Source organism: Syngnathoides biaculeatus, chromosome 15 (genome assembly GCF_019802595.1).
Source record: "Syngnathoides biaculeatus isolate LvHL_M chromosome 15, ASM1980259v1, whole genome shotgun sequence".
Classification (NCBI taxonomy): domain Eukaryota; kingdom Metazoa; phylum Chordata; class Actinopteri; order Syngnathiformes; family Syngnathidae; genus Syngnathoides; species Syngnathoides biaculeatus.
The window spans coordinates 18,522,491-18,537,484 of NC_084654.1; the positions used below are offsets into that span (position 1 = coordinate 18,522,491).

The 14,994-nt window shown below is 39.9% G+C and overlaps 1 protein-coding gene across 6 annotated transcripts in view; it reads left to right on the forward strand.

The window, feature by feature from the left end:
* The window catches only part of qkia (QKI, KH domain containing, RNA binding a), a 76,237-nt gene that overhangs the window by 16,291 nt on the left and 44,952 nt on the right, over positions 1-14,994 (forward strand). For all 6 annotated transcript variants that reach the window (XM_061843590.1, XM_061843592.1, XM_061843589.1 and 3 more), the window contains exon 2: positions 9,977-10,119. In XM_061843590.1, the coding sequence (XP_061699574.1) occupies positions 9,977-10,119 (143 nt within the window). The remainder of the gene's footprint in view (positions 1-9,976; positions 10,120-14,994) is intronic.

Sequence of the window (14,994 nt, forward strand, 5' to 3'; positions counted from 1 at the left end):
TTTAATCAGCACACCGCCACAGCCATGGCACACTGCTGTAGCGCAGTCACAATCGGCGCAAAGACATTCCGGGTCCCTTTTCACCTTCCCATCCCGCATGCATTCACACTGACACCCACAGAAATTGTGCATTTACTACAGCCTATGATTAATGACTTTGCAGATTGCTCTTCTGGGCCGGGCCATCACACCCACACACTATGTTGCTTTTCAAAGACGTTCTCTCCACGGGCCAGCCAGAGGCGAGCAAATTGTCGACGCCCGGCATCTTGATGTTTACAACTCAATCCAATTCATTCAATTTCACATAGACTTTGATGGATGACGATTCCAACCGAGCGTTTCCTGATTTGGTTTCATTTCACACATTATGCAGTAAATCCAAACGAACCGAAATGCGTCACAACAAACCTTGTGAGATTTTCTTCTGTTAATGGTTGAAGACTGTAAATGGGAAGGTTTGGTGTATAATTGTGATTTAAACAGCCACTGGGTCTGCATTGATGATCGAATAACTCGGAACACTTTGCTGACTAAAGTCAAAGTAAAATCTCTCCCTCGTAAACTATTAGTCCAATGCATGCACCTCGCTGTATAGGAATTAGTTTGTAATTTGTAGAAATAGAAGTTGAGCGGATGGCAACGAGCCAAGATGAACGAGTCTATAAAAGACATTTCAAACTTTGGGATCATTTCTCACTTAACAGATAACACATTTGCTAGTACATGCCTATAATTGCAAACAAGATAAAACATCAATTTTAGCCAATTTGATATCCCCTACAACTGCTCGTTAAAACATTTTAATGCCAAGAATGTGCTGAAGGATAAACACTGCTGATGGTGCACTTTCAATCAATTTATTGAACAAACAGTAAGAAAACAAAAACATTCAAGCATGAGCTACAGTTGGCCCTAACTCATGCTGCGTTATTCAAGATACAGACTGTCATTGGTGGACACTTAACAGCGAGTAAATTCTCAAGTCTCATTTTCTGACGCCTATGTCACTCACCAGTGAGTATAGTGACCCCATGTGGTCAAAAATGACTGCACCTCGCATACATACTGTATGTCAGTGTGTTTAATTACGTGAACCTTCTTAATATCAAGTTACTCGGATAATCAATGGGATAATCGGTAGAATAGTGGATTCCAGAAATACTTGATAGCTACAGCCCTAAAAAATGACTAAACAAAACTGGGATTTGTTCATAACTTCAATAATTGTCCAGACACACAACCAGGGTAGTCTTTCACCAGTTGGATATGTTGAAGATTTTGCTGAATTATGACAACATGCTAACTGCAGAAGTGCTCACAAACTCAACAGTTTGATGTTTTTTACCCGTAGTTGTCTCCATTATGTTGTTTTGAATCTCTCTGGGTTGATTAATTTGAAAGTTGCTTGAAATCAAGGTCAGATTGTTTTCTCCTAACAATCTAATCGTGTTTGTTTGTGTCTGTACCTTTTGTCTTGTCTGCACCCAAACAAGTAACTTCTCCAGGAGGGAAAACAAAATGCTGCAGTATGGCTTTTGTTTTCGGCCATGATTCCGTAATTGCTGCTGTGATTCGTTTATTGCCATGTAGAAGAGCATCCTCAATTTAGAAAAGATTTGTATGGCTATATATCTGAAAAAGTAGAAACAAATACTGGTTGTCAGAATTCATTTATTTATTTCCTAAATATTTCTTATGAAAAGCAACAAATCCCAGAATTGAACTGAAAAACCGACAATAAATTCTTACACTTCTGCACAAACGAGTTCATTGTTTGGCATCGTAAGCTTAACACCTCATATGTCGGAACCATCTTAAACCAAGGATCCCAACATAGGTGTTGATCCCATGTAACCCCTTTTCTAACTTTAGTTATTAATGATGATTCTATTTGCACACAACAAATCCTTTGTTCGTATGCCCTCCATCGCAAAACACATTTCCCACCTGATGCATAGTGCTTTTTAGTGCTGTTTAGGTCTTTTATTCATTTGTATTTTATTTCGACGCTAGTGTTTTTTCATTAAACAGAGCTACAATTAGAAAGTGTAGGGGCTGAGGTCTCCCATGCTAACTGTGCTAATCACAAGGTTGTACATGCTCTGACAGAGTAATTGTTTTGCTCTCTAGTACACATAAATGATGATGACCTCATGGATATTTGACAATAATCTACAATAGGGTTGGGTTATAAGTACTTTACGCAATCCATAAAAAGTAGTATTTTTCACTTTAAACACACAGAATAAGCCTCTGGAGTCCACCATATAGTTTTCTGCTTTTTGGAAGTAGTACCCAAGGTGTCTTGGTACCTGAGTGAAAGGGGATTCTGGGATTGGGGTGCGACGTTTAGTATGTGATACACATTCAAAGAAATTGTTGCTTTCTAATAAGTATTTTGTACGTCATTGATCTAATTATATGATTGCTGGATGCTCTGTTAGATATTCTGTGTAAAAAGCAAAACCATCCATGCGATAATCTTGCAAGATCTCTGTGACAAAGAGACTATAATAGAAATCAGATGGCTGTCCTTGTCTTGATCTGTTTTCCTTCAGTTTCTGTGTCACCAGACTCACAGAGTGGCCTGGCTTAGTGAGGCGAGTAAGAAATGAGGTGTGACTCTTTATTTCCTGCCCGTTTGCTGCAATATTTGTTTAATAGATATTTCTCCCAGGCACTTTTTTTTTCGCTGGCTTCGGTCCCGGGGGATTCCAGCCTTCAAACACATCAGCTCATTAGTTGGTATATGTGGGTGTTTTAATGTTAAGATGGGTGTTTGCTTTTATATATCATTTAGTTAATTTGGTACTAGGGCACACATTCCAGTGCATTGCTTGAACTGTAGCTGAACCAAAGTGGAGTGTTTTGTACATCTTGAGTGTATGTGTGCATGCGTGTTTGTTTTCAGCCTGCTTCAGCCTCATTATTGATGATCACAGAGCGTAACGTGCAGCTTTCGGGGACTAGTTGGCTGCAGTATGCATGCACACACCCGTTTTGTATACACTGAATGCAAATTCCCTTAGATAGTTGGCCAAACATTAAGCTGCCTCTGATTGTGATAGACATTAGTCTTCCAAAGCATCTATTTATTACCAAGGGAGGTCAGATGAGAGCACTTACTCTGTCTTGTTTGCTGTGTACCCACCCACGTTATTGCTTTCTTCACCTCGCTCCCAGAGGAGCGCATCCGGAAACCTTGTTACGCTAGTCTTTTATTTAGTGGCCGATGTACTTAAAGACCTGATGCTGGAGCGTTTCACCCAGCACGCCTTTGGAGAATCCCTGACACAGAGTTGCATGCACACGCATCATAAATCTCTCCGCGTATATGCCAACAAAGTGCACTGTCATTTCAGTCTAGAAGCATTTAGACCTTTCCATCTGGAGAGGGGATGGCACTTCTATACACATCATGTCTGAATTCGGGAACTCTGCGGATGAGTCAGTATAGCAAAGCTGCCTCTGTCACAGGCATACTTTCATACGTTCGCTGAAACGGGTACAGAGGAATCTCCTACGGTCTGATACAGTCCGTTCTGGTCGAGTATTGTTTTGACACTCAGGTTTGAACAATTAGAAGTAGTTCAGGATGCACCTGTACTGGTATTGAAACTGAAACTGGATGGTGTAGCTACTGTGCGCCTGTACTCTCTTGAAAACATGCTATTATACTGTGATGCGGTTACCACTTTACGGGCCAGACTAAACATTTCAGGCAGGTGAAGTAGGAGCCCTGTCAGCCGTGTAGAGACTTTAAAGTGAACATGGATGGCAACTAATATATTATGCAAAGTGGATGGTGAACTCTGCTCATTGAGGGAGAACCTTTGCTATGTTTATCTGTTAATCATTTGAAGTAGCCTGCAATTTTTGCATGACAGCAGTTTAAAATCCAAACTTTTGATTGGGGCAACTTGCAGGGACACATTGGCTAAAATAGTGTTTAACCTTGCGTACGTTCCACCATTCATTATATTTTACATATGACTTTTAATAGGGCGGGAGAATCTTTGTTAGTTTTTAAGTTGAGACCCGTGACGTATTGAGCAAATAAACGCATCCCCGAGGAGTGAACGTGAAAGTAGTTCAACTTCAAAAATCCAGGTTCAAGAACTTTCCAACCTAATGTAAGAGCAGCGATACATATGCTCTTCCTAACCACTCTGATGGTGCATCACACTCATTAAAGACCCTAAAATAGTTTATGCGTGAACATCAAAGGCTAGCGTCTGGTCTACTGCTCAATCAAAGATTGTCAAGTAAAAATAAGACACAAGCACGAGGGTGGGCGAAAACCTTATAAAGAGGCTGGATGGGGAGAGAAAGACGCGGCTGTGACTGGATGATAAGCCCCAGAAATGCATACGTTTTCACGGCTCAGTCACTTCCACCAGTGCACACACTACCCTTTCTGTTCTTTGCATTAAAGAAAGAAACATCCCGTCTTTCACACGCCTGGCCCGTCAAACCCCTAAACTGCTCAAGTAGAGCGTTGTCTGGGATAAAGTCGTCCGTGCCACGAATAACAGCGCGGCAATGCATTAAACATCCCAATCCTCTCGTAGCTAGACTTTGTGGCAGTGAAAGTGCGCAACTTCTAAGTGAAAAGCCTTGTTCCTCGCCAGTGTCTGTGATTGACTAGATTTTATTTTTTTTAAACAGAGATGTCTCAAACCTTTCTACTGTACCATTACCCTTTTAAAGGATGAATATAGGCATGGCAAAATAGTTTCATTTAACTACATTTTACCTCACAAAATCAATGATCACTGATTTAATCAGAACTGTTTCTACAGAATGAATTTGTATGTGAGTCAGAACGTGACATAGTCTATCGTTAACATATATGAACACAGGAGTAATGTGATAATTACATGTTTGTATAAAAGACACCTGCGTGAATCTTCATAAATAAGCATTCCTCTTGTGCTGCATGTGGATGTATTCTATGCTGCTGTCGTGTGTCGGAACTGTCAAACTGAGGCCCCACGTAGTGTTAACCATGACTTATGGGGTTTTCTAGTTAAAAGGTCGTCTCCCTGTTGATAATTTAGACTTTTTTTTTTTTTTTTTTTCGGGCCAAATTTTGAATGACCAGTGAGCCTCAGAGATGCCGTTGCTTGATTCAAGTGAAAACATGGAACTGTTAAGGAACGATAATGCTTTCGTATGTGGGTAGTCGCCAATGCACTATTACCTGTGGAGTGAATGGGACAAATAATCAACCACACAAATATGAAGTTAAAACACTCGAAAGGAGCAGCTGGAGACCACAACTCACGCGGAGATACATTGAACCTACCCACTTCAGCTCATAATGTCACTCAGCAAACTATGCCCCCAGGAGGCACGTTCAACACACAAATAATACAGTACGTAAACTAATTAGTCTTTAAAATCAGCTTTTCTTTAGTCTCTTTTCAAACAACAGCACTATTGTGCTTAGTTGCTTCAAGACACAATTAGTAATCAATTCATACAATCGACCCTGTTCCTACACAATCAATTAAGCAATTAATTTGCCCTGTCCTAGAATGTAGTCTTGAGAGTACACTAATTCCAACATTCTGACTTTGAAGTGTTTGGCCTCAAACAGTTTTCCGTGCCATCAGTTTCACAAGATGTCTCAAGCCCATGCATAAGCACATAAAAAAAGTACTTTCCCCATTATATAGCTTTTGGCTCTTTTCATTTAAAAAATTCCCAAGGTGACTGATGTTTGCATAACAATTGTTTTATTTTTCCAGGTGTCATAAAAATGTTTTTCATTGCCAAATATTTCATAATAAACGTACTATTGTGGGTTATTAAACGGCTTTGCAACCAGAAACATGAATTTAATCTTTTTACAGCCATCTCTGTGGTTTTGTTTGTGAAACTTTTTTTAGTGGAATATCTGTAAGAATGAGGTCATATAGGACTTTGTCATTTTCACAGGAGCTTTATACAACGCAATACTTTGCATCGTATGTGTTCCTCTTAGCTTGTAATGATTTCCAAAGTTCGCAACATTACCATGACATTGGCATAATTTGTAGTTGAATGCGTAATTTTCCATCCATCACTTTTTGACCTGCATGAATCAGACTTGGTTATCCTCAATCCTCTAAGTTCATTATCAATGATTGTAAACACTTGGTTTATTAAAAAAAAGAATAACAACAACACTGTGGTCTTCTGAGCACTGCCCATGGCTTCAAAAATAAAAATGAATGGGGGAGGTGTGATCCTAAGAGGAACGTCACTTTTAAAGGGTTCTACTGCTGTTATATTTTTAATTACATAGGTCTAAGAGCAGAGGAGAGAGTGGAGAATAACTTAAACTCGCAAAGTTGTTCAAAAATGCTTTCATCGTACTGCAATGGAACGGACAGACGTGCACTGCTAGGGTTTCATTTAGTCTTAATGAATGCACAGCTTTAAATTGCAAGTCATATTTATTCAAGCATAGCTAATTTAATTTGTTTACCTTTTGTCAGACTTTTTCACTTGCTTCATCTTTGATCTCCCCTCTGCTGGTTTTATCCCGACGCAGTGTTTACTTACATTAAACTAAAGGGACCGGTACATTAGAAAGTATCCCTAACCCATTTCCATCTCTCTGCTCATTCCTTTCCATCCTAATTTCAGCCTCTCGTTTTTTTCACCCAAGTGGTCTTGTTTATGATCATATTTCTGGCAGATGAAACAAGGACTTTATGCTCACAATGGTCTACTGCCAAAAATCTCTTTACAGGCAGTCATACAAGTGCATTTAATGATGCGGTTTTAAGAAAGTTCTGAGAGGAATGCATGGAAATGATTTCTGCCGCAGTTGAAGATTGAATCCACAGACTGGCACGTCCTTTTTGTCACTGCAGATTAGAAGCGATTGGGATGTAATTGAGAGAAACAAAAAGATAAGAATAAAATGAGCAGTTTTAGCAGACTTGAGGGGTGTGTTCGGGGGGGGGTGAAGTGTGAATAAAGCTGGAATCTGCTTGCTCAGCAGTTCTTTTCTTCTTCCTCTCTACCCTTCAACCACTCTCCAGGGTGAGTTTCATTTCCCCCCCTTCCTCTCCTTTTGTCTGAGGAAAAATGGACAATTAGGATTTTGTATGCATATTGTATCCTTCTTTTTTTTTTTTTAGCTAAACAGACAAGTCTTGACCTGAAAGGAGTATGTATACAAATGTATTTGCAAAGTCAGCTTGCAGATGACATTGTGCCACATTGCTGAGTAGAATAACCGGTCAGTAACATAATTGTACAGTAGAACCTCCAAAGTCGGAACCCACAACAGTATGCTCCCTACTTCCAACTTCTTGCGTCGTAAACTAATTCTCATTGAGAGCAATTATAGTTGGAATAACTAATTCCAGAATCCAAACCTGTCCCTAATAAAACCTTTATTTTACCATGCAGACAGTAATAGATGCAACACACTGTTATTGAAATTTGAAGGGTAGTTTTTATCATTGTTGAACATACATGTACCTTGATTTATGAGTTTAATTTGTTCTGTGACCACGCTTGATACTCAGATCACTTGTATCTCAAATAAACATACACGTAACGCGCACACACACAAAACACTGACAAATTTAGATTATAATTCACATGCAATTGGGAGTTAGCCAATGTATTTTCACACATAAAATTTCAAATTGCCAAGTGTGTTTACCTGTTGCAAGCATTTCCTTTTCATCAAATTTCTTCTTACAGTAATTGGAGCATGAGCTCAACAAACTGTTTTCCTTGACTTCTTATTTCAAAACTAGTTATCCAATAACTTGTTGTGCAAGCATATTATGAGGTGATTAAATATTTTTATGGTTTCTCTGTTATAACCGGTCCTCTGAGGAAAGAAAATTAGTTTGACACCCCTGCTAATGCTTTAAGGTGTTTGAGAATTGAGGTATCACTGACGCTTGCCGTCTGCTGCCATCATTTTGAGAACATTGGATGGCCTGCCCTTGTCTGTTAATATTCCTTTTGTCTCCCGTTTGTCACTTCGTCTCCCAAGATAGCGGCTTTCGGCCCTCCCCTCCCTTATCTCGCTCGCACAATCAGCCTTTTCTGCCACACCGGACAGCTAGACAAATGATTTTTTTTACTCTGGTGAGGTGTGGGATAATTTTTCGGTGAGTACTGCGCTTCAGAAAGGACTCTGCATTGAAATTAGAGGTTGTCAAATGCTACACGTCTCCGCTGATGGCCTAGCACGGCCCCTTATGTTAATGTGGCATTTCGCAAGAAGGAATAGAAATAGCGGTTGGAGGACTGGAAGGGGGTGCTCGTGGGTGTTTTCACACTTTGCTTTTTCTTGCTTCATATAAAACAATTCAAAAATGTTCCTACCTATGATCAATTTTGTAGACCACTTTATTAGTATCTGCTTTGCTTCCTTTTTGCCAATATTTTGTGATCATTTCCGGAAGACGCAGAGGGCCGCCTTTTACACACATCGAATGAACATCTGTCCCATCGTGTGCACACCGCTGATCAATCATAACAGCCACCAAAAGTAGCTTTGCCATTTTGCCCATCTGCAGTCAGCTGTTTTATGGAAAGGCGTGTCGTAAATCTTTTCAACAAGGATGTCTATAATCTTGCAAACCTTGGACTGGTACCAAATTGTAAACCATAGAATTTTGTCCTGAAGATAGGCTTATGCCTGGGGGTCCTTGGTTTACATTGTCAACGTAACCTTGATTTGTGTGCAAATAACACGGTTATCAATCACTAACTTACGCTAACAAAGTCACCTATACAGTAAATATGCGTATTAAAAACACTTCTCAGCTGCAACTATAAAATACAGTGGAAATTCGGAGTTCGAACGTGATGGGAGTCGTACAAATAAGAGGTTGTTTCAACCTTATAGAACTAAAACAAGACTAAACGACTTGCAAACTGACACTTTATTAATAGCGATTGCATTTTTATGCATTATTGTGCGAGTTTGCATACAGTACATATAGCAATAAAAATCTATCCCTCCAATGGTTGAGGCAGGATACTTCAGGGTTAGAGGTCTGCGCTGTACTAGTATTACAATAATGACTTTTTTTTCATGAGTGAGTTGGTGTACTTGAGTGATGAGCTCATATGGGAGTGTCCGCGCCACAAAACTGATGTGTCCCAAAGGTGTTGTCCGCCAAAACTGTAGGCCAGATGTTCACGTCCGTGTCAACAAGCCCATCAATCACGTAGTCCAAAGCAGGAATTCCCCCCGTGAAGTAACTCAGTTGGGGAGTAATTGAGCTATATATTTGCATCCATGCAAAGGCGTTCTAAAAATTCCATTTTAAAAAAATTTTCCCCGAGTGTCCCCTTCACCCCAGCTTTTGGAATAATTACTGTACTGTATATAGATCTGACCCACCATCCAAATGAGTTCCAGTGCAAGGTTCAGACTTGGAGGCCACTAGGAGGTACTTTTTAAAAAGTTATCTATAGCCAAGTGTCAAGTTCCCCTGCTGGTGTTTTAATATAGAGCTCTCTCAACTGCCCTGATGTGATTCCATGTGATGATTCGAGTCTATGTAGAATCGTCCATACATCCTTCGTGATTCAGCTCAAATGGCTTAAATGGTGGCACAACAAGTCAGCCCATGTGACTAAAATGTGTGTCACTTAGTAATGGGTGTTGAAACCGCAGACATTGATCCTCCACCCTGCTGTGACCCGCTCACATAAACTGCCCCCCTGTCCCTGCAGATTACTATTGGATTGGGTGGCCTTTTACCCTCTCATTATGCAGCACACTTTTCTTCACTATGTACAGCGGCTTCTCTGAATAATTGCTAACTGTCGAAACGAGGCTAACTTTGGTTATTATCCTGTCAAACTGTTTTTCTTTTGTTTCAACAATCTTTGCTCAACACTTCTCCTCAAATGAAAAAAAAGAAATAAAATAATCAAAAATCAATACAAGTGTCAGACCTTGCTGACCTGTTCTCTTTGTGTGTGTGTTTTGTTTCAGAGATCAACAGAGTACGCAAACACATGTACAGCGACACAGTCAATGGCCTTGTGGACAGACACCCCTTGGAGCTGCCCGAGCCTATGGGGCCCATGGTCTACCTGCAGGAAAAACTGTTTGTGCCTGTCAAAGAATACCCAGATGTACGTACCGACATTTATTTTGTGGTTTGGGGCTAAGCCATTCACCAGCTGAGGCTGTTGATGAGAACAGGGGATTGTTGGTGGGGGTGTTTTGGAATCTCTGGAATTTGCATCAATCCAATTTTTGGTGTATGCATCGAGAGGTGGTGCCATGTTTTTCTTTGTAATCCCAGCAGTTTGCTCCAGGAAATGAATAAACGCTGAGGGAGGTGATGAAGGATAAAAAGCATTGAGGGGGGGAAAAAATGCATGGTTTCGGCCAGGCATGGGCAGCATTATTCTCTTGTGAGATTTGATAAATAAAGACATACCTGAGGATTGGCTTGAATTATCTTATCTTTAGTTTAGAAAAGAATGAAACGTCAAAGGTCCGAGTGCTGAAACAATGTCATCGATTACGTCACCAATTATTCCCATAAGAAACAATTGAATTCCAAAGTGACTTCATTGTTAAGCCTTAATCAACAGTCCTGTACAATCATTGCAAGTTGTTAAAATCACAAATTATATTTTTTAAATTTATATTCTATACCCTCTGATGTACAGCAGTTTTCAAATCACCTTACAAATTAGATTGCTTTGGGTTGTTTCAGTTTAATATGTTAATTGCTATCTATCTCATAAGAATATAAAAAAAAAAACATTACTTTACTTTCAAGTTTAAAAAAAATAACCAAAACTGTATGATTAAAAATAACTAAAACTGTACGATGACTCCCATTTGCATAGGAAACAAGCCCCTTTGTTAAAAACTAAATCCAGACGATTTAGCAATATACAGTGGTACCACTACCTATGAAATAAATTTGTTCCGGAAGTTTTTTTCGCAACCAGTAAAAGCACATTTTACATGTAATTAGCGTATTCTGTTTCGTATCCCCTATTATTCATTAAAAATGCCACCTATTACCAGTTTTTGCACTCTGGCCAAAGCCACATCTAAAATAATTTTGTTTTGCTGTTATCTCTCTATGTTGAAGTGAGGCAAGGTGCTTCATTGAGTTCAGCCATAGTCTTGTCGACTAGAAAAAGTGTCTTGCTGCCATCAGATGGCATCGATATGCAATTATTATTCTTTTTGGCTGGATGTTGCTGGCCATTACTGGCATGGCGCAATCCCTATCCCCACAAAAATAGTGAGGGTTCGCTGGAGTTGAGCTGGGATGAGACGATGACTTAGTCCATTAATGGAAGCTGAGATTTCAAAGCATGTTGCATGACTTTCAGACAGAGGTGACTATTTAAATGCTTATGGCCCTCAGTGATCGTCATGCGTTTGCACCTTCCACTCTGCGCTACACTGAGCAGGCCCCTTAACGTTAGCATTGTGTTTTTAAGATGTCGGGAATCCATTCGTCCATTTCCTAGCCGCTTATCCTCACGCGGGAGTGCTGCAGCCAAACCAAGCTGTCATCGAGTTGGAGGCAGGGTACACCGTGAACTGGTTGCTAGCCATTTGCAGGGAACATGGAGACAGACAACAGTCGTATTCTCAGTCACACCCAGGAGCAATTTAGAGTCTCCAATTACTGCATGTTTTTGGGATTAATTAGGCACCCCACAGGTGGCTGAAATGATTCAGTGACGACCTTAGCAGGGATGGACATGTATTCAGAAGGACAGACAACTTGGCAGGAATGGCACACGTATAACTCATATTTTATCACTGTTATTTTAGGTCTCACATGTGGTCGTTACGTCTGCAAGAACAGAAAATGACAGATAGCTTTGTTATAAATAGGTGTGGTGATTGGGACCAGGGGAAATCAGCGGTGGGTCTTAATGGAATTATAGTCTCTATTCTTAGAAGGGAAAAAAAACTTGAGCTTCCACATGTGCACTAGTCGTGTACAGTGTTGTATTTTTTTGTTTTGTTTAATATCTGGATTAAAAGCGGCCAGAAATGGTGGTGCAAAATCAGAAAATTGTCATTTCCATCTGGCTAGTGCTTGAGGAATTTTTTTCTCTCTCAAATTTCCATCTGATTCACCAGATTTCTCCCTAACCTTAAAGGCCTGTTAGGGGGAAAACACTTGGGAATGAATATGCCAATTTATGATGTCTCACTCACCCGAAGTTAAAGCTTTATTGTCATTGCTTTTCCAATGTCGTACTAGGGCATGAGTGCCGAACAGGAATTCTACATTATATGTTGAAAAATCTGAAATATTTACAGGCCAAAATGCATTTTCTGTGAAAATATGATCTAACGTCCACAAAACCATCCCTGCCTGTGATATCACACAAAATGTCAGCAAATCTCGATCCCACCAGGGAAATGAGATAAAAGCCTCAAAATGCAAAATAGGAAAGGAAGGCTGTGGTTCCCCATAACAACAAATTAGAATTAGACAAATACAGTACATTGAAAATGCAGTTGAGTTGGGACACTCAATACTTTATTTAGTAGGGTAAAAACAATTCTCCCTTCTGTTTGGTTTCATAATATAATCATTTCAAAAAAAGTGTTAAATAGCTTCAATATTTTTCCATTTATTACGTCAACCTTGTACTGGTGGTTGTATTTGCCACCAAATGACTTCTCGAATGCTCAATTAGAGTTTCCTGTTTCCACTATTACTGCTGAAATGATCAAAATTCCCAATTGTCAGATGAATATAGGTTTTCTTATACTCTAAATATTCAATACATTAATGTATTTTTAAAGTTTTCTACCCATTTTTTCAAGTGACATGGCATCTGTGGCGTATTAGTGGTTATTGACTTATGCAGTATTGACAACTGGTGCAATTCCCACATTCGTCCCTGAAGCTAGTTGAATGTAGGCCTTTTTATTTATTTTTTTATTCAATAATTAACTTCTATTTTATACTTTTTTGTTTTCGACCAGATGTTTTAAACATCCTGAGCCTGGAATTGGTCAATTAATTTGATAGTACTTAGTTTTAGTAAAATACAAAATTTGGGGATTTGACTGTAATATAAAATTGTGCTTCCCACCTGGATGGCATTTAATTGTACGTAATTGTCCTAGTCTTCCTGTGTGTGTCTAGTCATGAATCTCTGTCATCTGGCATACTTAAAATGCAGCCATTTGCCAGTGGCGTTAGCAATGCACAGAGCTCTGTCGAGCATCACCGTGGCGACCGCATCTTGAGTGACAGCTCAGTCATAGGCTATCTGATAGCGTCCACCTTCAATTAAATGCTATCTTGTGCTGTGGTTCCGCTTCTCTTCCAAGCGCACGCTCGCGTGCACACGGGCAAAGCGGATGACAGATTGGCACGCCATTTACATTGACCTTCAGGCATCAGACAGGATGGGCATCTTTAAATATGGCACCTGTTTATTCCCTTTTTGTATATTCACCGATCACTGAATGTCCAGTTGGATTGAAGGCAGGTCGCCTTGGTTCAAAATACTGTGCAGACTTCATTGCGTTTACTCCTTTGCATTTACATTATACATCCACTGATCACCTTCATAGTAGTGAGCAGCAAATAACTGAGTGCACTTGAAGGGGTGACATCTTTACTAAATTATCCAAATGGTGAAAATAAGACACTAATAAAAGCCCCAATTTAATGCTTGCATCCTTTGGAGCCTATCCATATCCCAGGGTTTATTGCTTGCCCCCAAAAAACATTCAAATTTGATGACAAATATCAGGAGAACATACATTATCCGAGTAGGAAAATTCATCATGACATTTCTATGGAAAAACCTCTACACTTTAAAAATAAATATATTCAAAGGATAACACCAAGTGTAGCTATTTTTTTTGCTATTTGCGGTCTGGTGTGAGCCCAAACCCCCCTCGAACAGGAGGGGTCCACTGTACTTTTAACAAGAATCAAAATTAGAATTTTTATGTTGTGCGACACTACCAATGACATTGTGTATTTGGTTTTTCTAACAAAAGGTTGTCGGACAACATTTCAGTTTAAATACATACCATGCTGTTAATAATTCTAACATACAGTCTTCAGCAATTGAGAGAACTAGAGTTGTACTACATCTAAGTGGTCTGTAAGTGTTTAGATTGTCGAAAGTCAGATAGAGCACCTCAAAAATCTTCACTTCTACTGCATTGCACAAAGTAGGTGGGGGTGAACTGGATGTCCTGCACCTTGTTGGGTCTCCGCTGCGAAATTACTCAGCCACATCCCAAGAAAGGGAAAGTCATTAAGCTCGTTCTCATGGGGGTTGTCATCTCTTATCATACTGGCACCTGCTATCCCCCTGACCCCCCTTAAGTCATTACCAGGTTCCAAATGTACTGCCTAACATCTCACCTCTGCACAATGCCAGAGAGGCTGCGCAATATCCATGGCGGATAGTTGACTTTCATGCAGCTGCAATAACCTATTCACAATCACTGGCCACCAATACAAGGTGTAATTGGTCTTTCACTCGCCTTGGATAGAATGATCTGGATAGTCGACTCACTTTTGATCCAAGGTGATTCCATGTCTAAACCGGAGCCTAAATTGAGCAATTTATACACAGAAAGAGATTGGTCACTCCTGATGAAGATTTCTGGAGATGAGCAGTATCTATAAATGGGCATGACAAGACTGTAAGATGGCTGTCCACTCCATGCCCAAGCTTCTAACACCTTTATCGCTAAAGTCATATTCCAGCATATGTGCAGCTTCCAAAGACAAATAAAAAAAGTCTAACACGTTTTACTTTTGAAAGGTTCATTGGTTCTCTTTCCTTATTTTTTTCCACTCTTCCTTTCGCGTGCGTGTCAAAGTTTGGTAAGCGGGTGAACGCTGCTCGCTTCTTCGCTCTGAACCCTGAGCCGATGTCAATCTTGAACGCTTTCCATTTTTTCCTGCCTATTTCCACTCTGCCTGAAACACCACAATAAATCCAAACAGAATTATCAAAGGAGGCCACGGATTAGGT